We start from the raw sequence: 23,143 nt of genomic DNA, 5'->3' as shown, positions 1-23,143 counted from the left end.
TTTGTCGGACATCATTTTCTCTCTTGCACACGATCTCTTCCCTCAGGCACACACAGTGTTTCCCCATTGTGAGAACTCTTATCAGATAATTTTCTTCATAATTTCCATACATTCCCAACATACATGCGCAGTCACTCACATCAATGTCACATGCCCCCCCAGCTGTGTTCCATATGCAAATGTAATGTCTTCTGTGCAAATAATTGGGGGGGGGGTGCTGTATCTCTTCCAGGACTGTTGATCCTGCTTTGGACAACTCAAGTTGGTGGGGCTGTGTTGGTGCTACTCCTGGAGAAAGAAAGAAAAATAGCATCCATGAGAAAGAAGCCTCAAACTGAAGTCATTGGATGGAGATGAGAAGCAAAGGATTAAACAAGGTTAAAAGTTTTCGTGCAGGATTGACTTCCAGTGTCGTCCCCTCCCTCCCCCCCCACACACACTAAGCATGCTACCATGAGAGCCAGCATGATGTAGTGGTTAAGAGCGATGGACCCTAATCTGGAGAACAGGGTTTGATTCCCCACTCTTCCACATGAATGGCAGACACTAATCTGATGAATCGGGTTTGTTTCCCCACTCCTACACCTTGGGCGACCTTGGGCTAGTCACAATTCTCTCTGAACTCTCTCAGCCTCACATACCTCACAAGATGCCTGTTCTGGGGAAGGGAAGGTGATTGTAAGCCACTTTGAGACTCCTTGTGTGTGTGTAAAGTGCCTTATGGGGTTTTCAAGGCAAGAGACTAACAGAGGTGGTTTGCCAGTGCCTTCTTCTGCATAGCAACCCTGGTATTCCTTGGTGGTCACCCATCCAAATACTAACCAGGGCTGACCCTGCTTAGCTTTCGAGATCTGACAATCTACTCTATCAGGTTGCCTTCTCTCCTTGGGACTCCCTAAAGGTAGAGAAAAAGCGAGGTATAAAAACCAACACCTTGTTGTCGTCGTCCTCCTCCTCTTCTTCTTCAACCTCTTCATCCCCTGATGTGCATACGCACACATACACTCTAACTACAACACCTGTTTCTCTGCAGCGGGTGAAGCAGGGCTAAAGCTAACCAAAGATCCACTGCTCCAGTCCTCCAGTGTCTCTCCAGCCAGAAAACGGGAGATTGCTTTACAGGTTCTATGACACAGAGGGTTCTGGCCCAGTCACCTCTTTCCTGGTGGGACAGGGAGCAGGGTGAGGCAACAGAGGGAAGCGCCTCATATGGCCATGGAAATCCCTGAACATATGAATAACACTGAACAGATGACGTTTGCCTTCTATTCTTCCGCAGACCTCTGGGTGGGATACCTGGAATTACCCCACCTGTATTCTCATATCCATCCTGGGAGGATGGCTATGCTGAGGTAAAACAGCAGATGGAGAGATGAGGGATCTTTTGCTCTTCTGGTTCCTTCTCTGCTCCACCTTCCCTCTGTTCCTCCTTGTTTTATTCCTCTGCTATCTGATCCCTCGATCCCACCTGCTAATCACTATCTGACAAGGGATCTCTGGGTGCTTCTGGAACAAGAAATCTCAGGGCTAGGACCCCGACGGTCATCATACCTGTTGTAAGGTGGGGGAGGTGCGTCGTGCACACCTGCAGATGCCATTGCTTGCTCGTAAGATGGAAGTCTGGGTGCAGTCTCTGGCTCCTCACTAAAACAGGCTAGGGGTACCTCAGGGTAGAGGTTCTCCCGAGTCCTGCTGGGGAAAACGGAGAAGGATCAAGAAACTTACTCCCACCAGACTTTAGTAGCTTGCAAGTCCTGCTAAAGGACTTTGGAAATGTCGGCTTCTGAATGGGTGCTGACCTATTGCTTGGAAAGCACATTTAGGTTATTTATGCATGGGTACTTTCACTCACGTTTGCCCCCTGTCTTAGTTGTTCCTTGGAGTTATGCATGAGTTTTCCATCCATTAGAGATGACCTCGCTGCCAGCCCTCATAAATCCCAAGACTTCCCGTTTCTCTGTTAACCCAATTCTTCCCTCTCCCCTGAGCTCAGCCTGGGTGAAATCCCCATGCATAAGGCAAAGCGTGGGAAACGCAAGCTTGGTTTCTCTCACAGCAATTACAAAGCAGCGTGAAAAGAGGTGGGGATTCGTGCTCCATGCTTTCTCGGAGCTCTTTCTGAGCAGAAGAAAGGCTTTTAAAAACCGAGGATTTCTCCCCTCCCCCTTTCAGATTGCTCCTTTTTTTTGTTTTTTTGTTTGTTCTTAAACTGCTTTTTAATGCAGCAATTGGGTTTTTTGGGGGGATTTTCTCTCACAGTAAGCTCTACAAAGCAAGCCAATTACAAAGCAGCGTTTAAAGGGGCAGGGACTTGATTTGAGCTTGGAGACTGCTGGTGCAGAGATTCCCAACAGGAAAGTGTGGGTCCAGCGAGCAGCGAACCTCAGATAAAACTCCCATGCATAAACAACCTTTGACACATAGGAATCATATATAGTAGGAACAGCTAATGATTTCAGCGCAGGGGAGCCAGATTTTTTTGAGACAACACTCCTCAGTGCCAGAGACCTTCAAGCCATGACTTCACTGCTCATTATTTGTGCACCTTGACCTGGGAAGCCCTTTTCCCTGAGACTCAACTAAGGAAGAAGACCGGCAGCCATTATGGTAACTTAAGCATAGATTGGAGGCTATGGGGAACCGGAGTTTATTTCATGCTTCCCCAGAGCCTCACGGTGCTTCTGTGCACCTCATCATTTTTCACCATTTTCCCCAAATCTGATTAGCTGTGATGTTTTCAGACATCTAACACAGTACCAGCCACTACAGAATGGAGTAGTAAACTTTTTGATCTTGCATGAATAGCTAGACTAACTCACTTTCTAAAAACGAACTCAATTGATGAATTTATGATAAAATGGCAACCTTTATAAGATCCATTACTCATGGGCCATGAAATGAATATTTACTAAAAATAAAAAGTTTAGAGAATTACTTTATTAATTGTTTAGCGAGTGTTTATAACAATGACTATATGCTTAAGACAATTTATGTTATTTTGATTTGATGATAGTTTAGACTGTGCAATGCTCGGAAGTAGAAACAGATTTGATTTCTTTTGTTCCCTTTCCCCTATTTCCCTTCTTATTTTCTGTGTCTCCTTATAAAAACAATAATATATATATATATATATATATTTATTTATAAAGAAAGGTCAAAGCAAAATGGGGGTAGCCCCGTGTGGATGGAAAATCTGGATCTGGCCAGATCCATCTACATCAGTGCTATTTCCCTTGCCCAGTCTACCATAGCAGTCATCACACCAGCACTGGAGGGCTTTCAAAAGATTGACCGCTGTCATATTGTTACAACAATCTGACCCGTCAGGTTCTCTGTATTCCCACCTTTCGTTTTTCAAAACTAAGTTTCTAGCCCCTTTCATTGCAAAGATATAAGGGGAAAGGCACATCTTAGAAATCTTGGCAGCTTACTGGCGAGAGACCTGCTTTTTTAAAAATGAAAGCTGGGAACGTGAAGAACCTGACCAATAACGTTATTATCGCTGCAATGTGCCAGTTGCCAGTTTTCAAGCGCTTCCTGGTGGCAGGGGGAATGGCTGCCACCAGGAACTGGGGCTTAGGAAGTGCAGGGAAACCTGCCACATGGAAGCCCCATTGCCAATGTGCTATATCAGCAGCAACAGGGAAACCACAGAGCCTGTTTCCATGTGGAAAAACACTTATCATTCGGGTTAACCTATCCCACACAGTTGTTAGTTGGGACAAACGAGATAGGGCAGGATACAAACAAAAGAAATAATTTTTTTCCTCCAGGGTACAGGATATCTGTATTCACAACACTCATACAGCCAAAGCAAGAAATGTAATATTCTAACAGACTCATCATTATAGGACGGTATATTTACGAAGTATGTGGTTAGTAGTACTTGGCAACAGCTGGTACACACAGGGAGGAAACAGTTTCTGAACCTGTTAAGTAGATACAGGCTTGGTTCAAACATCAGCGTTTAATTAAACTGTGGTTAGAGTAATTGTCCAAACATGGGCTGCTCCACTAACTATAGCTAATTAGGGTATGTCAGACGAGGGTCTGAAACCATAGTTTGAAGCTGGTTTATTAACCACCGTCTTAAATAGATGGTCTTTCGTGTACAAATGCAGACTCCCTAATTTGTTCCCTCGCACCGCTCTCTCCGCAATGCAGGCTGGGATACCAGCCAGGTCTTCACAAAGGAAACAGCGAGGACCACGAAACCAGCATTCGAGGCAAACCGGGATCTGAATGCTCTTCTGCAAAACGAATCCTCGTTTTACAAACTCCCCATCGTGCAAACAAACCACGGCTTGGCACGGCATCTGAACCAAGCCTCAGTTGGAGTTTTCATATTATTCGTTTCACAAACTATTTCCTGAGAAGATTGAGAGGTAGCATTTTCCAGCCACACAGTCTGCCACCTCTGATCTGGAAATAACCCCCCTGCCCCAACTACACACCGTTGCTGGACACAATCCAACTTCACCTATGGACACAATCATAATTTTACCAAGTTACTGCTCCTTTAGATTGAGATTAGAGGACTGTTCCCATTATTTTTTTGCTAAAACGAAAGCTGTTTATCATCTTGTTTTTGCTGCAATGACTTGTACCATTCTAATCTACTCTCAGCACTGTTTATGGTACATTATGCCAGAGAGTTTTCTGTTTGAATTGTTTCCTAATTTCTGTAATCCTAGTCCTATCGTACTGTTACTGGATATCTTGTGCTATCCGACTGAACTCTTCTCTATACTTTGTAACCTGCATTGAGTCTCAACGAGAAAGGCAGGCTATAAATGAATAACTAAATAAATAAACAGCATTATACGCTGTAAGATGGAGTAAGCATTATAGTCTCACATTATATCAATATATGATCTTTGACATAACAAGATTAGATAGGAGACAAATTAAGATGTTTCGGGGTGAATGAAATTTTGCAAAGGAATTAAGGGAAATTTTTTTCTTATAGTAAGAATTCGTCAGCAGTAGAATTGGCTGCCTAGGGAGGTGGTGAGCTCCCCCTCACTGGCAGTCTTTAAGCAGAGGCTGGACAAGCACTTGTCAGGGATGCTCTCTAGGCTGATCCTGCATTGAGCAGGAGGTTGGACTAGATGGCCTGTGTGGCCCCTTCCAACTCTATGATTCTATGAAACTATTTTATGATAGAAAGGAATTATTGTTTTATAGATAAGATAGCATGATACCATACCACACCATAAAAAAGATATTGGTGGATTTGTGTTAAGTGTTGAAGATTGCGTGGAGACTTCATTTAGCCTCTGGATGATTTTGTATAAGAAATCCCTTGAATTTAATAGCGTTTTGCATTTTGGATGAAAAAGCTACAAGGGGACAAGGTACTTCCTTAAAATACGAAAGAGAAAGAAGAAACGGAGAGGTGCATCAGCTAAAACATAACTGACCTAATCTAAAGAGTAGAACCCATTGCCTCTTGGATGAATGAGAGAAGGGAAGAAGATGACTGGACGGAGTCCACTGCTAAAACCAATGTAGCGCTGTTATCATTCTCAATCAATCAACATTTATTACAACCAAAAGATCAGTGAATATCAATTTAACAGCACAATTTATGTTGTTATTCGGTTAGCTGCTCAGAGAGTAGGCAGGTAACAATGAGCTGGATCCAACCTGTTTTTGATGGATTGTTTTGTGCTGAATCTTGACCAATTCTCCTCCACAACACACTTATAAAGCTGCCTGAAGCACAGTTTCACCTTCCCCCTCTTTCTTAAACACATTCCAGACCAGAGGTCCCCAACCTTTTTGAGCCTGTGGGCACATTGGGAATTCTGACATGACATGATAAGCGCAGCGCAAATATGGCTGCCACAAAATGGCTGCCATAGGAGGCGGAGCCAGCCACAAAACGATCCCCGCGGCTTAACTTCAGTAACACAGTGCAGATCCTTGTGCTGTGGGGGCAGCTGTTGCCAAAGCAACATTTTAAAAAAATCTGGACAGCCGATCAAATCTCCAATAGTCCATCAGAAGCCTTACTCAGCAAAAGCATTACCTGGCCCCACCCACTTCCTAAAAGCACCTGGCGGGTGCCAGAAAAGGCATTGGCAGGCGCCTTGGCACCCACGGCCACCACGTTGGGGACCACTGTTCAAGAGAGTAGCTTCTGGTAGATCTTCATCCATACCTGGATAGGGTCCTCTGCTTAACTCGGTATTTGAGACAATACATAGCCACAATCACAAACATGACTGTGGCTACCACTGCTGCTATGAGGCCTGCCACCAAGCCAGCCACATCCACGCCCGGCTGTCCTGCGGAGAGATTGAGAGAGAGAAAACAGTAGCATCTGCCCGCCTCTGCAAAATGTCCCAACAGGAACTTCTACTTAGGTGCCCTGGAAGAGATGTAGTCCAGTGGCAGAACATCTGCTTTGCGTGCAGAAGGTTCCAGGTTCGGTCCACAGCATCTCCAGTTGAAAGGATCAAGGTAATAGGTGATGTAAAAGAGCCAGTGTGGTGTAGTGGTTTAGAGTGGTGGTTTGGAGCGGTGGACTCTGATCTGGAGAACCGGGTTTGATTCCCCGCTCCTTCACATGAGTGACGGACGCTAATCTGGGGAACTGGGTTGGTTTCCCCACTCCTACACACGAAGCCAGCTGGGTGACCTTGGGCTAGTCACAGTTCTCTTAGAGCTCTCTCAGCCCCACCTACCTCACAGGGTGTCTGTTGTGGGGAGGGGAAGGGAAGGTGATTGCAAGCCAGTTTGATTCTTCCTTAAGTGGTAGAGAAAGTTGGCATATAAAAACCAACTCTTCTTCTTCCCCCTAAGACCCTGGAGAACCACTGCAGTCAGAGTAGATGATACTGAACTTGATAGACCAGTGGGGTGTATGCCTTACAGGGGATATTGCTTCCATGATTCAGAGGGACCCAACAGAAGAGATTAGGGTAGCCAACTCTTGAAATGAAACAAATATGGACCTGAAGGCAAGTCTGGGGTTGCAAGAAGGGGCACAAGCCTGCTATGTGGATCCCCTTCCTCATATTTCAAATGTACAGAGGCCAGCTGCGGTCCTCCAGGGATGAAGGGGATACACTCTGTGCAAGCTTAAAAGCCCCCTCACCTGCATTATTACTTCCTGTGATCCAGAGCCAAAAGTTGGTACTGAAATTAGGTTCTGGATCTAAACACTGATGGGCCATGGCTCAAGCGAAACCCCAGCATGTCTGCCTTCTTAATTAGAGGTAGAGTATCCCTTGTCCAGACAACCCATATCCGGACTGATCCAAAAACCAGACCCTTCAGGCTGGCATGCAGTGTCCATTGTATCATAGGTGGAGAATGAAAGCCGGCCATTGTTTGTTTGTTTGTTGTTGCTCTTGTTTAACAACTGGTACAGGTATTCTGGTGAGATAGTTACACCTTTGCTTTCCGATGGTTCAATGTACACAAACTTATTTAAAATGGTGTTTAAAATTACATTCAAGCTATGTGTATAAAGTGTTCTATCCCCAAGAGATCTCATTAGGTATATGTTAAAATTGCAAAATATTCCAACATACAGAAAGATCCGAAATATGGACCACTTCTGGTCTCAGGCAGTCCCGATAAGGGATACTCAACCTGTATTATAAAAACTGAAGGGGGAGATAACAACGGGTTATTTGCTCCCGGCTTGACAAATTGTTTAATAACAAACAGGACTCTTTGCCAAAGGGCAAGAACTGCGGGCTGAAATTGGTTGGCAGAAAAGGCACTAATTTTGATCAAGGAATGGCTAGTGAAAATGAAATAGGGCTACCTTTAAAAAAAAAAAAAGGTATCCCAGCTAGTGTTCATCTCAGATTTCATATAAGGTAATATTAAGTTTGGACATATTTAAAGGAATATACACAAATGATCAGCACTCCTTTCGTTCTCTAACTCCTGTATTCTCTGGAAGAGAAAACAATCGTATTGCAACGTGCGGAGAATTCGCTGGTAAAAAATGGGGATAGTTAAGTGGGCTTCTTGTACTTCTGTAGAAGATTTTAAAAGAAACTACTAAAAGTGGATCTGATTCCTTTGGTTTCCCCCTCCAACCTTCATTCCCCCACATGCAGAATAAAATAATCGGTGTACAAGGGGGGTATTAGGAAAATAGATGTGAAACTCAGCGATCATTTTGTACTCTGACACTCACTTGCTCCTCCTCTTCCATTGTGTTGGTAAGTCTCCCAGAATTCTTTCTGCAGAAGAAAAGGTGAGAGAGAGAAAGAGAGAGAGAGAGTAATGTTAATATGGCAAGATGGGAAGGAACAGCTCCAGCTCCATTTTGATATTTAGGTCTTCAGCTCTAGGGGCATCCATTGAATGTTTGTCCCCACTGCACTGGGGTTGCCAAAAGCCCAGCCTGGTCTGCTCCTATGCCTTCAACAGGGATGTGATATGCAGCCTGAGAAGGAGTCACATTTCCAATCGTGGTTAACCACGGCTGCTGCTCCCATGGCGTTCAAAGGGACAGCTAATGGGGGTAGTTTAAAAGATGGCAGCCCTAGACAAGAGGAACAGAGTCTTGTTCTCAGAACCCCATCCCATTCTAACTTAGTAAATCTAATTATTATTGTTGCCCGCTCCTTGTTGGGAAGTACCTGGAGATTTAGGGGGTGGAGCCTGGGGAGGGCAGAGTTTGGGGAGGGGAGGGACTTCAATGTCATAGAGTCCAATTGCCAAAGCGGCCATTTTCTCCAGGTGAACTGATTTCTATCATCTGGAGATCAGTTGTAATAGTAGGAGCTCTCCAGCTACAACCTGTAGGTTGGCAACCCTACCAGGGGAACTGGTCTCTATCGCCTGGAGATCACTTGTAATTCCAGGAGATCTCCAGCCACCACTTGGAGGTTGGCAACCCTCCTAATTATCCTACAATAAAATCTAGGAATCATGGCTTCTGGTCCTGACAACCCCCAGGAGAACCCACGACAGACAGAATTACTCAGAAGTAATTTCCCCATTGTGCAAGGGGGCTTGTTCCCAAAAAAGTGTATGTAACAGTGCAAGCTAAGGAAAGCTCTTTTCAGTCCTCATCATCAACCACATGTAAAGAGAGATCGTATATAGCGCCATCCTCTGGATATGCGCGGTCACCATGTTGTGGAAGCAAGGCAACATGTGTATTTCCCTGCTTTGTTACGTGCGATCCAAAACCCGCAACAACCAGTGTTTGGGCTGGGGAAACTTTATGGATTATTAATCAACATGTCAGTAATGTTACTGCAGTTATGCAAATAGGCTTTCTTACACTGCTGCTTGCTCTAAATCTTGGCGCTTTAATTATAAAAGGTCTCTGACCGCTGTATCAGGTGTTCAGAAACACCCTTCCCTCCAGCCAGCCTAAACATACCAGAGGTAAAGAAGCTGTAATATAGGGGATTCGACACCTGCTACTCATTTCAGAAGCAGAATCTAGGATTTGGCAACTTCAGGACTGAGCCCCCTGTAAGCATGGGCTGTAAAGATACCATAGCTTATGGATCAGATGTGCTTTCATCAGGAAATCAACATCGCCTTTCACTGGGCCCGCCGTGGGCTTCCCCCACCCCTTGCAGTTTCCTAGAAAGCTGTTTCTACCCGCAGCTTTACGGCAAGCAAGCTCGCAAACCAGTCCCCTTCCACTGAACCGAGGAATCCCTCATCCCATGTGACTAGGCATGGCCGCTTCCTTAGGAATCCTGACTTGTTTTCCTCACTTGCAGTTGAAGCTATGGACACGAGAGGGCAACAGCCCACGGGAAAGAAACCTTCTGCAGAAGCAAATGCCTCCTAAAGTAGTTTATTCACTGGACACACACACACAAAAAGAACCTACTTAGTCACATGCATCCGATTCATCTTGCATCTCTTGCTAATGACAGCAGAGGTTGTGCCACTGTGGCTCCGTGTTAGAGCACCTGCCTTGGATGCCGAAGGTTCCAGGTTCAATCCTTGGTATCTCCAGTTAAAAATATAAGGTAGTGTGGGAAAAATCTCTGCCTGAAACCCTGGAAAGCTATTGCCAGTCAGACAAAATTGATCTTGATATACTGCTAGGTATAAGGCAACTTTGTGTGTGTGAATCTTTAATGCAACAGTGTTATGTAGGGTAAGAATTGCTAGATTTACCTGGTTAGCAATAAAAATAAGACAGAGCAGGACCAAATCTAAACAATAGCTATGGAAGTATGGGATGAATATTGGTTTGAATCTTACAGATTATTATTTTGTATTAACCCTATCAATTTTTCTGTATTGATTATTTTAGTAATGTCTATGGTTTTAAATGCCCTGACCTGGATGGCCCAGGCTAGCCTGATCTCGTCAGATCTCAGAAGCTAAGCAGGGTCAGCCCTGGTTAGTATTTGGATGGGAGACCACCAAGGAATACCAGGGTTGCTGTGCAGAGGAAGGCACCAGCAAACCACCTCTGTTCATCTCTTGCCTTGAAAACCCATAAGGGGTTGCCATAAATCGGCTGCGACTTGATGGCACTTTACACACACACACATGGTTTTAAATATTTGAACTTGTGTCTTATCTTGAATATTTGTGATTTTACTATATATTATGTAACATCTTTTATTTGATGGTCCATGGCCGTAAATAAATTATACGATACGACTCGCTCATCTTTTGTCGAGTGCCTGCCCTGTTCAGACATTATGCAACATGGAAATACAATCTGCGTTCAGCATACATATTCAGTTCACCTAATTAGGCATGCTGACGAAAGGAAATTCCTAGGTGGTTGCCCCACCTGGTATCACAGCAGGGATGAGGAGGAAATAGCTATGGAGGATATGATATATAAGTAGGGCTGCCAACCTCCAGGTGGTGGATGGAGATATCCTGGGATTACCAGGCGACAGAGATCAGTTCCCCTGGAGAAACTGGCCGCTTTGGAAGTTGGGCTCTATGGCATTATACCCCACTGAAGTCCCTCCCCTCCTCGAACCCCGCCCTCCTCAGGATGCACCCCCCAAAAAAAATCTCCAGGTATTTCACAATCCGGAGCTGGCAACCCTATATATGAGTGCTCAGTAACATATCCTGATAAGACACTGCTCTACACTGCCATGGTTGGGCAGACCCCAAGTACAGTCCAAAGCAGCATTACACCCCTCTGAGTCCATTGACTTCAAGGAGCTTAGAAGGGCTTCAACAGTATCTTTCTGTAATGCTAGAGTAGATATTTTAATATATTAATGAACAGTTTTGAATATAAAATGTTATTTTTAGATAGAATGTTTTTATATCAGTATTAAGACGAACAATATTAAGTAGAAAAACAGAAATTAAAAGAAGTAACAATCAGTAATAATATAGTATTAGCGGTTCCTAAATATAGTATCAGTTAAGTGGATTTCTTTATTAATAATCAAGAGGTTAACAATTGATACGATAGGTGTAGGCACACTTTGGAAGTGTGGAATTTCGGTATGTAGGGGTTATATGTATGTTTGTGGTATTTTTGTTGTTTTATGTTTAAAAATAATAAAATTTATTTTTAAAAAGGGGGGCTTAGAAGGGCGCAACTCTGCTTAAGATTGCAGTGGACTTCATACACAGATGTTCAGACACCAGACACAGGGTAGTTAACACAACAACAGGTACATGTAACTCATATGTACCTTCTGCGCTGAACTGACTTTTACATGCGGGTAACATTTGGGGGTATGAACATACACATGCTTATTCCATCTCTATATGTGTGCACACAGCATGATCATGTACAATGTAGGATCTGTACGGGGGGGTGGGGCTTTTCCATGGAGCTGTAAACCATAGGGCTCTCCTTAGGGGAAAGTTGGGGTCCAGAATGTCTGGAGAGGTCTTTGCACGTACCCTTGGATATGTGGAGGCTACAGGCAAATATTCAAATGAACATACTTACCCGCCCCCCGTGTGCTGTCTCACCACAGTAGGGCTGCCTGAATGGAGCCATAGACACCCCCCCCCCCATAAAATGGTGCATGTTATAAAGGAGCTTACATAAGAAGGCCATAACCACTCTCTGAGAACTGTGGGAAAATGTGATAGCTAACCGCTTGCCTACGATATTCAGAGGTTACGTATATTTGTGGTTTCCTTGGTTTTTAACCACAGACTGCCCCCTCTCCAGGTTTCCAGTATTTTTAAACTTACCGCTCTGCATTTAAGCATATGAAGGCATAAACTGCCCGATTTGAAATTTTAAAAACGGGTTGTGCGAACTGGGTCCTCGCATGCAACCCCTCCAGTTCAACATCTCCTTTTCCAGAAAACTGGGGCGCAAACATGCCCTGACCTTGCTTTAGCCACTAGGCCCTCTCACTAGGCCATCTCAGGGTGCTGCTGGTTTCGCTCCCCGCCTCCCCGAGCCAGAGGCGTCCAGACACAGTTCTGCGCTAAGGCGCCGGAGGCCTGGCACGTGGCTCTTCGACTATGCTAGGAATCTACCTGCTCTCAAGTTCCCAGACTTGTCCTGGCATGGAGAATTCTACTTAGGCAACAGCTTTGAAATGACGGCGTTATGCGCCTTCTCAGATAAGCTTGGAATTTTGCCTCCTCTCAACCCAACAGGCTTCCACACATCCACAGGCTTACCAAACAGGTGCGTGGTAATGTATCCAGCATGCACTGCAGGCCTAATGACACAGTAATTTTCTTTCCTACAGGTTATGTTTGAGTTCTCCGCTCAGACTTTCAATCCGACTTCAGCTGTGAGTTCCACAAAGAATCATAGAGTTGGAAGAGACCACCAGGGTCATCTAGTCCAACCCCCTACACAATGCAGGAAATTTACAACTACCTCCCCCCCACACACACACAGCGACACCTACTCCATGCCCAGAAGATGGCCAAGGTGCCCTCCCTCTCATCATCTGTCTAAGGTCATAGAATCAGCATTGCTGACAAATGGCCATCTAGCCTCTGCTTAAAAACCTCCAGGGAAAAAGCACTTACCACCTCTCGAGGAAGCCTGTTCCACTGAGGAACCGCTCTAACTGTTAGGAAATTCTTCCTAATGTCTAGATGGAAACTCTTTTGATTTAATTTCAACCCGTTGGTTCTGGTCCGACCTTCTGGGGCAACAGAAAACAACTCTGCACCATCCTCTATATGACAGCCCTTCAAGTACTTGAAGATGGTGATCATATGAGACCTCAATTCCCAAGTGTGCTGGGGTTAGGGTTGCCAGGTCCCTCTTCACTACCTGTGGGAGGCTTTGGGGGTGGAGCCTGAGGAGGGCGGGGTTTGCCAATTTTCTCCAGGGTAACTGATCTCTTATCAACTGGAGATCAGTTGTAATACCAGGAGATCTCCATCTAGTACCTGGAGGTTGGCAATCCTAGCTGGGGTCTTGATTTGGATCTCTATGGGCAAAAACGCACGGTCGCTTTATCCTCCTTTAATCCCTGTTTAAGCAAGGATCAAACTCACATTAGGCAAAACGCATGCGTTCGAACCAGGCTGAAACAGGGATTAAAGGAGGATAAAGCGACCGTGCGTTTTCGCCCTATGTATCTCTATGGAGAAGTCCATCAAACTTTCCCACTATTGAAAGCAATGGTGGGAAAGTTGGCAGTGCTCCTCCATAGAGATACATAGCGAAATTCACAATAGAGATTCTGACCACGGCCACTTCACTATTCATTCTCTATGGAGGAGGATGGGGGTGACCCCTTCCAGACCTCATAACTCCGGATCCAATCTTCACCAAACTAGGGGGTTCAGGCAAGGAGAGTACCTTGTAGCTACGCTGCAAATATGGGGGCTCTACCTCAAAAAATGTCCCCCAGGAGCTTTGCAAAGCCTGGGGAAAGCCGAACCTGGAAAAGCCGAATAATTACCTGGTTTTGGGGGGGATTTTAAATTCGGCTTTTGCTTTCTCCCCAGGCTTTGCCATTCGGTAAACCCAAACCCAAAATTTACTGAAATTGCTTTTTTTCGGGGGGGGGGGTTGGTTCGGGTTTCTCAATATGCACAGCCCTAGTTGGACCCCACAGAACACTGCTGCAGATGGAAGGAATGCACAGTCTGTGGAATGAACTTTCCTTGTCGCCTCCTCTTCCATCGCAACCCCAAATGCCCCCTGAAATGCTGCTCTTGGGAGACAACAGACCCCCCTCTCCAGAAACAGCATGAGAAGGAGGGAATCAGTGAAAATCATCCCTTCTTCTGCCATAGAAATCCACCACAGGATCCAACCCAGAAAGTTGGATCAAATGGACCGTTGGTCTGATTCAGCATGGCAATTTTTTTATGTTCATGCCTTAGGGGAAGTTGTTTGAAAGGTATTCTGAATATCGGAAGCATTGTAATGTTTTCATATACTCCCATGCCATTGCAAGATTCAACCACAAATACGTTATAACCCGAGACTAAAGATTCCCCTCTAACTCTGCAGACACTGGACAGCTGCACAGGAATGCAGAAGGAGATTAATTTAAATGTGCCGTTTGTTACTGTTGAATCTGGAAAGGCTAGAATAACTGTGTTTGGAAATGACCTAAAAGAGCACCAGGAACTACCAGGACTATGGTTGCCAGCCTCCAGGTGGGACCTAGGGATCCCCCAGAATTACAGCTCACCTCCAGACGACAGAGATCAGTTCCCCTGGAGAAAACAGATGCTTTGGAGGGTGGACTCTCTGGCACTGTACCCCACTGAGGTCCCTGTCCTCCCCAGGCTCCATCCCCAAATCTCCAGGAATTTCCCAGCCTGGATCTAGCAACCTTGCCCCCCATGCCCCAGCCGGGGGCCACCCTAACCAGGCCCCCCAGTTGAAGAATCATGACAATAGCTCCCACCACACTCCCAGCCCAAGGCCCACAGCAATCCCCATACTCAGCTGTTTTGAAGTCGTTCTCAAAGACCTCACGGGCCTCCTCGTAGTTGCAGACTTCCTCTATGCATTCACGTTCCAGGTTATCTGGGGTAATCAATTCTAAATCCCAGTGGTTATAAAGGAGTTTACGGCTCAGGAATTTGTGCGCAGCAGACCCATCCAGGAACACTGAGAAAAGAAACCATCAGATATTATCAAGGGCTTTAGAGCGCACAAATGTATTTTAGGGTCAAACCTCCAAAAAAGACAAGTGGAGACCAAAGGGGGTTACGATGCAGAGGTGATTGTCAGCTGCGAATATCAGACAAGGGAAATGCAAGTTGTTCCTCCGCTCAGGTTGGAGAGTACTGCTTTGGGCTTTCTCAGTAGCTGCACCCAGGCTGTGGAATTGACCCCCCAAGAACGAGAGGAAGACCTCAACCTTGCACAGATTTTGGAGGCTCTGTAAATAGGGCTGCCAACCTCCGTTGGATTCTGCTCTGGTATACGACGGTAGACACGCCTACCTTATCTGTTGTGAACTACATAAGGACTCTTGAGCGCTTTCACGCTGTTTCCTGGACATTTCGGCATATATGATCAGATGGTATTTTGTATATTTGTTCTTTCACCTGTACTCCACTGTCACCTGTATTGTTTATATGCTGTTTTATGTTTATAATATATTTTTGTTTAGTATTGAGCCTTCGTGCTGCCTTGTATTGTTCTAACCTCCAGGTGACGGCTGGAGTTCTCCCCCTATTACAATTGATCTCCGGGCGACAAAGATCAGTTCCCCTGGGGAAAATGGCCACTTTGGCCGTTGGACTCTATGGCATTGAAGTCCCTCCCCTTCCCAAACCTCACCCTCCTCAGGCTCCACCCCAAAAATCTCCAGTTATTTCCCAATCTGGAGCTGGCAGCCCTACCCTCCACTGGGCCAGGGCCTCAAAAGATGACCCACCATGCTGACCCCTGACCCCGGGACTGGCTGCCTGGCCTAATGAGGATAAAGCAAAGGCATCTGGTTGGTTCAGATAGGACAGAGAGCTGAAGCTGTCAGGTCCCGTTCCTTTCTCTGCCTCTAACTGCTTGTTCGTTATATCTTTCAAAAAATGGCAGCACCACAAATATATGGTCTTTGCTGATTTACAGGGCAAGGTCTTGCCTTCGAGGCAGTATTCCTGCGCACTCAGAAGCTCAGTATTTTGTTCCTGGGCAATATAATGCCTCCCCTCTCCCCTGCCATTAAGCTCATTAATTATGACATGTGGAATGCAGATCAGCAAGTGTCGGGTGTCTTAATTGGCTACTATTTGCGATGAGCAAGCCACGAAAGGGGCTAAGAAGGATAGTTTGAGCAGCTGGTTGCAGTTAGTGGGAGAGGCAGCCGGAGAAACCCCTGCTTGGTTTTGAGCAGGACTTCCTGCATAAATAAGGTTGCCAACCTCCTGGTGCTAGCTGGAGATCTGCTATTACAACTGATCTCCATAGGGTCGCCAGCTCCTGGTTAGGAAATACCTGGAGATTACTGGGGTGGAGCCTGAGGAGGGCGGAGTTTGGGGAGGGGAGGGACTTCAATGTCATCGAGTGCAATTGCCCAAGCGGATATTTTCTCCAGGTGAACTGATCTCTATCAGCTGGAGATCAGTTGTAATGGCAGGAGTTCTCCAGCTAGTGCCTGGAGGTTGGCAGCCGTAGATCTCCAGCTGATACAGATCAGTACCCTGGAGAAAATGGCTGCTTTGGCAATTGGACTCTATGGCACTGAAGTCCCTCTCTCTCCAAACCCCGCCCTCCTCAGGCTCCATGCCCAAAATCTCCAGGTATTAACCCACCCCAAGCTGGCAACCCTAACTGGAGCGCATGCTGATCCAACGAAGAACATGGGTACCCCAATCTATTGTAAGCAGGTGGGACGTCATACTATTTATAGCTGGACTTCATAAAGAATGGGATGCTTTGGGCCGGAGTATGCTTTCTTCCAAGTCCAGGGCTTAGGAGGGAGTAACTCTGCTTAGGATGGCACTGCAACAGTCTCCCTCCGCTCCCCTCACAGAAACCCCAAAGATTTTAGGCAGAAATACTGAAGAAGCAGAACTTTGCATCTCTGGGGAAAGATTGTGGCTCAGTGGTAGAACATTCCAAGTTCAATTCCTGGCATCTCCCAGTTAAAGGTACCAAGTAGGAGGTAGTCAGGGGTATTTCTACACAGTGATGCTTTCCTGTGGAAGCTGATTGTGATGTATCTGATGCATTTGGATGTGTCAGGGTTAAGGGATGGAGTACATCATTCCAATCTGTGATTCTCTAAATCTATACAGCCAGAGGCATCTGTATTTTGCCACTGTATCTTCTTCTCTCTAGCGGCTGGGAGGCAACAAATGAGGAGCCAGGTAATGCCTAGCCGAGCCAAAGGGGCTCCCAGAGGTTGAGTCTTCCCCACATTTCCCCTGACCCAGTCCCCTCGGTGGCCATTATTTCTCTCCCTGTGCCACTAGGGGGCTTTTAAAATATTTTGTTAATGGTAATTAACATAGTGATATATATTGTTATATCATTATATCAATATGTCAATTACCTGAGAGGGATCATGTCAGAGCTTCATACCTGGGCAGTATCCCCTTCCATAACCTCAGAATAGCTTTTACCGCCCTCCGGTTTCAAACCATGCCAACAGCTTGGATAGCTGGACGTTACTCCCGAACACCATGGGCCTATGTATTTGTGGAGCCGCTCCAGAGGACCTGATTCATTACCCCTTATTCTGTCCTCTTTACACAGAGCCCAGACTTAAATTTCTCAGAGCGTTTCTAAAGAGCCTAAATCTTTTTCCAGATCCAGAGAACCTGCCCTTTTCTCCTATCAGACACCAATCCTGATATTTCCTACAGTGTCACTCTTTGCTTTAGCAGCCAAGAAAATCCGAGTGAAAGCTGTTTTTAATCAGGGAACTTAACACATTTAAATACTTCACAGTGGGTAGCCGTGTTAGTCTGTCTGCAGTAGTAGAAAAGGGCAAGAGTCCAGTAGCACCTTAGACTAACAAAAATATTTCCTGGTAGGGTATGAGCTTTCGTGAGCCACAGCTCACTTCTTCAGATACCAGGTGTAATCTGAAGAAGTGAGCTGTGGCTCATGAAAGCTCATACCCTACCAGAAAATATTTTTGTTAGTCTTTAAGGTGCTACTGGACTCTTGCCCTTTTCTACTACATTTAAATACTAGCTTCTTGAGGGTCCGACAGTTTTAAAGTTATTTCAATGTTATTTTATTTTAATGTCATTTTAATGTTTTGTATGGTGGATTGCGATGGCCTTCAGACGCAGACAATAAACTTTATATCATATCAGTTGCCTGAGGAGGATGGGGTTTCGGGATGGGAGGGACTTCAGTGGGGTATAATTAGGGTTGCCAGGTGGCTTGGAATGGTGGGCAAATGGGAGTTTGAGTAGTAAATCATCCCGCTGTGCTGTGGTGCTTCCAGAAATAAACCGGAAGTGATGGGATTGTGTTGCTCGCGGCTGCGCACGTGCGATCCTTGCTCCCAAAACCTCTCGCTGGAAGAGAGGCAGGACCTTGTAATCCTAGGTATAATGCCATAGAGTCCACCCACCAAAGCAGCCATTTTCTTTAGGGGAACTGATCTTGGTTGCCTGGAGATCAATTGTAATAGTGGGAGATCTCCAGGTGCCACCTGGAGGTTGGCAACTCTAATTAACAGGGCTTCAAAAAAGCCCCCCTGGTGGCATGGGAAGGAGTTGGACAGTATGTGCTGGGGCAGGGGAAATGGCTGCCATGTGGACAGGACTGGAAAAATCCAGACTTTTACATCCACACGGCAAATACCCAGGCTTTGAACGATCTTTCCCAAAACGTCACAGCATAGTAGGTTTGGAAAAGATCACAGAAAAGCCAGGGAAAACCTATGAGGTTCACAAAGTGTGATGGTGATGAGGGGAAGCAGGGGGGGAAAACCTGCTTCCCAACAGCATCGCACCCAGGCGCAAACAGCCTGGGTGGAAAATGTCAGGCTCTTCTGAGATCATGGAGAGCCACCGTGAGTCAGAATAGACAGGAGTGACCTTGATAAACCAGAAGCCTGACTCAGTAAAAAACAGCTTCGTGTGTCCATCCCAGACAACTCGGAAAGGAAAAAGAAAGCGGGTTAACCGGATAACCAACAAGCATCTCACATCAATCCCCTACCTGACCAGACCAGCCAAGGAGATTTTAGCATTAGCAGAGCTGGACCGTCCACTGGGCAGACCTAGGCAATAGATTGCCTAAGGTGGCGATTTCTCCCAGAGCTAGAGGGATGCCATTAGGGTTGCCAGATCCGGGTTGGAAAATCCCTGGAGATTTTGGGGGTGGAGCCTGAGAAGGGCAGGGTTTGGAGAGGGGAGGGACTTCAATGCCACACAGTCCATTTACCAAAGTGGCTATTTTCCCCAGGTGAATTGATCTCTATTGACTGGAGATTAGTTGTAATAGCGGGAGATCTCCAGCCACCACCTGGAGGCTGGCAACCCTAGATGCCATGCAGCTCTCCTGCAACATTGCAAGATCAGTATCAGCCGGGGGGGCATCATTAGGGTTGCCAACTTCCAGGTACTGGGGGAGAAACAGGCACCTCTATACTAATACCAAAGGTTAGGAAAATAGTATAGGAGCGAAGAACATTTACAAACAAGGTGCAATTTATATAAGCTACTGAGATACCTATATACATACAATGTACAAACACAAGTAACCACACTATAACCAACACACAGTATGTACAAAATATACAATCAAAGGGCAAAAAGTCTTTCAAAGGTCTCAGCAGAGTACCAAGTAAGTAATGAGTTCAAGTTCAATATTCAAGATGAATGAGAAGCCACAATCTTCAATAGGATACGGCCGTTTCAAATTCACAATAATGTAGAATCCTTCTTCAGTCCTTCAGAGAATTGCTTCTAAAGAGTGTATAGTCATAGGGTGAAAACGCATGGTCGCTTTATCCTCCTTTAATCCCTGTTTCAACCAGGATTCAGCCTGGATCGAACGCATGCATTTCACCTAATGTGCATTCGATCCTGGCTAAAACAGGGATTAAAGGAGGATAAAGTGACCATGCGTTTTCACCCATACACAATCATTTTCATATCCCACACAGGGTAAGTATAAATCAGGTTACTATAAGTCGCCCAAAAGGTACTTCACATCATGCAGAAAATGGCCACTTTTGTATTGGACGCTATGGCATTGAAGTCCCTCCCCTCCCCAAACCCCATCTTCCTCAGGCTCCACCCCAAAAACCTCCCGCCGGTAACAAAGAGGGACTTGGCAGCCCTAGACATCATGACAAGGCACCCAGGTGGCAGGAAGGGCCTCCCCCCGGCTTGCCAGGTTCGGAAAGCGTGGCACTGCACAAGTGGCAACCCAGTGTGCAGCTGCACCACAGCGCTCAGAGTAGGGTTGCCAACCTCCAGGTGGGGCCTGCAGATCTCCCTGAATTACAAAGCATCTCCAGACTATAAAGATCAGTTCCCCTGGAGACAATGGCAGCTGCAGAGGGTGGACTCTACGGCATTATACAGAGGTCCCTCCCCAAATCTCGTCCTCCCCAGACTCCACCCCCAAATCTCCAGGAATTTCAAAGCCTGGAATTGGCAACCCTAACTCAGAGCCTCCCCCCACCACTGGGTTCAGTAGCGCCATGGCAAGCCACAGCCCTGGCTCCAGTGAAGGTATTCTGAGTGGAGGTGGCTTCCCAATGGGGCAAGGGTGTGGGCGAAGTTATGTGTCTAGGGCACCAAAACCCCTTGGGACGGCCCTGGCCACTGAAAGCGGGGTCCTCCATAGCTTAAGATTCTGGATTTCGACAACTACCCCTTATTTGCGACACTTCCTAAAGTTACCTTGATCCTGCTGGTCCACAGACTGCCTCCGGAGGGAACCGGCGAGACTGAGGGCTACGGCTTGGAACCACAAGAGAAGCCTTGGACGGTACCACATAGCAGGCCCTGAAAGTAGAAAATATAGTTGACAAAGGGCAGAATTCAAGGGTGTACTTAGACACACTCCAGGAAGGCCCTTCCCCTTCCCGTAAAGCTCACTGCCTGCTTTCACTTTTAAAGATGAAATTGACCAAACTTAACACCTAGTACTAGGGTTGCCAACCTATGTAGTTGACAAAGGGCAGAATTCAAGGGTGTACTTAGACACGCTCCAGGAAGGCCCTTCCCCTTCCCGTAAAGCACACTGCCAGCTTTCACTTTTAAAGATGAATTTGTCTGAACTTAACACCTAGTACTAGGGTTGCCAACCTATGTAGTTGACAAAGGGCAGAATTCAAGGGTGTACTTAGACACACTGCCAGCTTTCACTTTTAAAGATGAATTTGTCCGAACTTAACACCTAGTACTAGGGTTGCCAACCTATGTAGTTGACAAAGGGAAGAATTCAAGGGTGTACTTAGACACACTCCAGGAAGGCCCTTCCCCTTCCCGTAAAGCACACTGCCTGCTTTCACTTTTAAAGATGAATTTGACCGAACTTAACACCTAGTACTAGGGTTGCCAACCTCCAGGTAGTGGCAGGAGATCTCCTGCTCTTACAATTGATCTCCAGCCAATAGAGATCAGTTCCCCTGGAGAAAATGGCTGCTTTGGCAATTAGACTCTATGGCACTGAAGTCCCTCCCCTCTCCAAACCCCACCCTCCTTAGGCTCCACCCCAAAAACCTCCTGCTGGTGGCGAAGAGGAACCTGGCAACCCTACCTAGTACAAGTGTTTGTATCCAGAGTCAACCATCCAATTGAGACTTCCCTTGACAGTAGATCTGGGAAGAGGCTAGGGTTGCCAACCTTCAGGTACTAGCTGGAGATCTCCTGCTATTACAACTGATCTTCAGCCGATAGAGATCAGTTCTCCTGGAGAAAATGGCCACTTTGGCCATTGGACTCTCTGGCGTTGAAGTCCCTTCCCTCCCCAAACCCCGCCCTTTTCAGGCTCCACCCAAAAACCTCTCACCGGTGGCGAAGAGGGACCTGGCAACCCTAGAAGAGGCCCAGAATGTATTCGATGTGAAATCAACAGCATTTGAATCCCTCTGCAGTAGCTGCAGAAATTTAGTAAAATTGAAGATATTTATTCACAAACTCCCTGGATTTTGTAGGACACAGGCCACAAAAACACAAGCAATCCTTCTACGAACCTTGCACCAACACCCACACAGAAACCACAGAAAACTCAATCGTCTACATCCTTATGGGAGCCAACCACCTCCTGGAGATGTTTCACCAGTCATCTTGTTTACACACAGAGAAAGTAGCTTGAGATCAGAGTCAAGGCTCCAGGATTGTGGGGTGGGGTATGTGTGTCAGAGCAAGGCAACAGAAAGTCCCGATACCTGGAAAGAAAGCTGTGTGTAGTGCGTTAAAGCACAGGTCTGAAAACCAAAGTTCAGGGCATAATGTTCAGGTGGAGGCAGGGTGTGTATAAAACAGAGAGCACTTATCCTACTTCCTTATTGTCACTATATTGCTCAGTAGATATGGGGCTAGGATACAAAACAGGAAACTTGGACTTTGTGCTCTTTATAAGGAACCTGAAAATTAATTCCCGTAAGAGGTCAGGTAACAAAAAAATAATAATAGCATTGTCATGAAGCAGTCATTCTTCAAGATTAGCTATTTCTTTAAGTGGTCAGAAGCCAAGACATTCCCCAGCTGTTTCCAGAAATCCATCGCGTGGAATACAAGCCACCCAAATAGCATTCCCTCCCATAGACTTATTGAGTAAGTTAATCATTACCGGCTGCAATCCTACGCATGTTTTCTCAGAAGTTGGCCCATTGTGTTCAACGGGGCTTATTCAGGGCTGGCCAAAGGTGTTGTGTGAACCCAGAAGGGTCTCTCCCTGAATCGCTGGCAACAGGACAGAGAATGGCACAGTGACCTTCTCAAATAGTGTATCGTATCAATAGTGCCCCTTAAAAATTGCCTGATTGCCCATGTGGGCAGACCTGCCCGGAAATCAATTTAACATTGCAGCCGTACAGTGCAATCCTGAACGGAGTTACACCCTCATGAACCCATTGGCTTCAGACGGCTTAGACAGGGTGCAATTCTGTTTAGGATTGCACTGTAAGGAATATTTGTAGCACAGTGAAAACTGAGAGTAAACATACTATTTTTCCCCATCTTTACCCAGCTTAGCCCTAGCAGTTCACTTCAAACCAATTCTAGCATCAGCAAAAATTCCGACAGCATTAGCACTCTAAACATTGGGGGCATTTTCAAAAAGATCACAATAATGACATGAGCATTTACAGTCGAGGGTTGAAAGCAC

General features: G+C 46.0%; 2 protein-coding genes across 2 annotated transcripts in view; both read right to left on the bottom strand.

Moving 5' to 3' along the window:
• Window positions 1-23,143, bottom strand: part of LASP1 (LIM and SH3 protein 1) — a 279,531-nt gene that overhangs the window by 187,883 nt on the left and 68,505 nt on the right. The window lies entirely within an intron of this gene.
• On the bottom strand, window positions 258-20,806 carry PRRG2 (proline rich and Gla domain 2). The gene is made up of 6 exons (XM_056863257.1): window positions 20,710-20,806; window positions 14,832-14,995; window positions 8,165-8,210; window positions 6,167-6,293; window positions 1,552-1,689; window positions 258-288 (listed from the first exon to the last, which is right to left on the bottom strand). Exons 1-6 carry the CDS (start codon window positions 20,804-20,806, stop codon window positions 258-260), a joined length of 603 nt encoding a protein of 200 aa, XP_056719235.1.

Source organism: Euleptes europaea, chromosome 18 (genome assembly GCF_029931775.1).
Source record: "Euleptes europaea isolate rEulEur1 chromosome 18, rEulEur1.hap1, whole genome shotgun sequence".
NCBI lineage: Eukaryota > Metazoa > Chordata > Lepidosauria > Squamata > Sphaerodactylidae > Euleptes > Euleptes europaea.
The sequence above is the reverse complement of the archived record's forward strand: the minus strand, read 5'-3'. Positions and strand labels throughout refer to the sequence as shown.

Bases quoted from the DNA above. Each gene is read 5' to 3' on its own strand.
- PRRG2 (XM_056863257.1), bottom strand. From the start codon at position 20,806: ATGTGGTACCGTCCAAGGCTTCTCTTGTGGTTCCAAGCCGTAGCCCTC. The intron at 6,294-8,164 runs GTGAGTGTCAGA...ATCTCTCCGCAG, and splicing joins CAATGGAAGAGGAGGAGCAA to GACAGCCGGGCGTGGATGTG. The intron at 289-1,551 runs GTATGATGACCG...TTCTTTCTCCAG, and splicing joins CCTCCCCCACCTTACAACAG to GAGTAGCACCAACACAGCCC.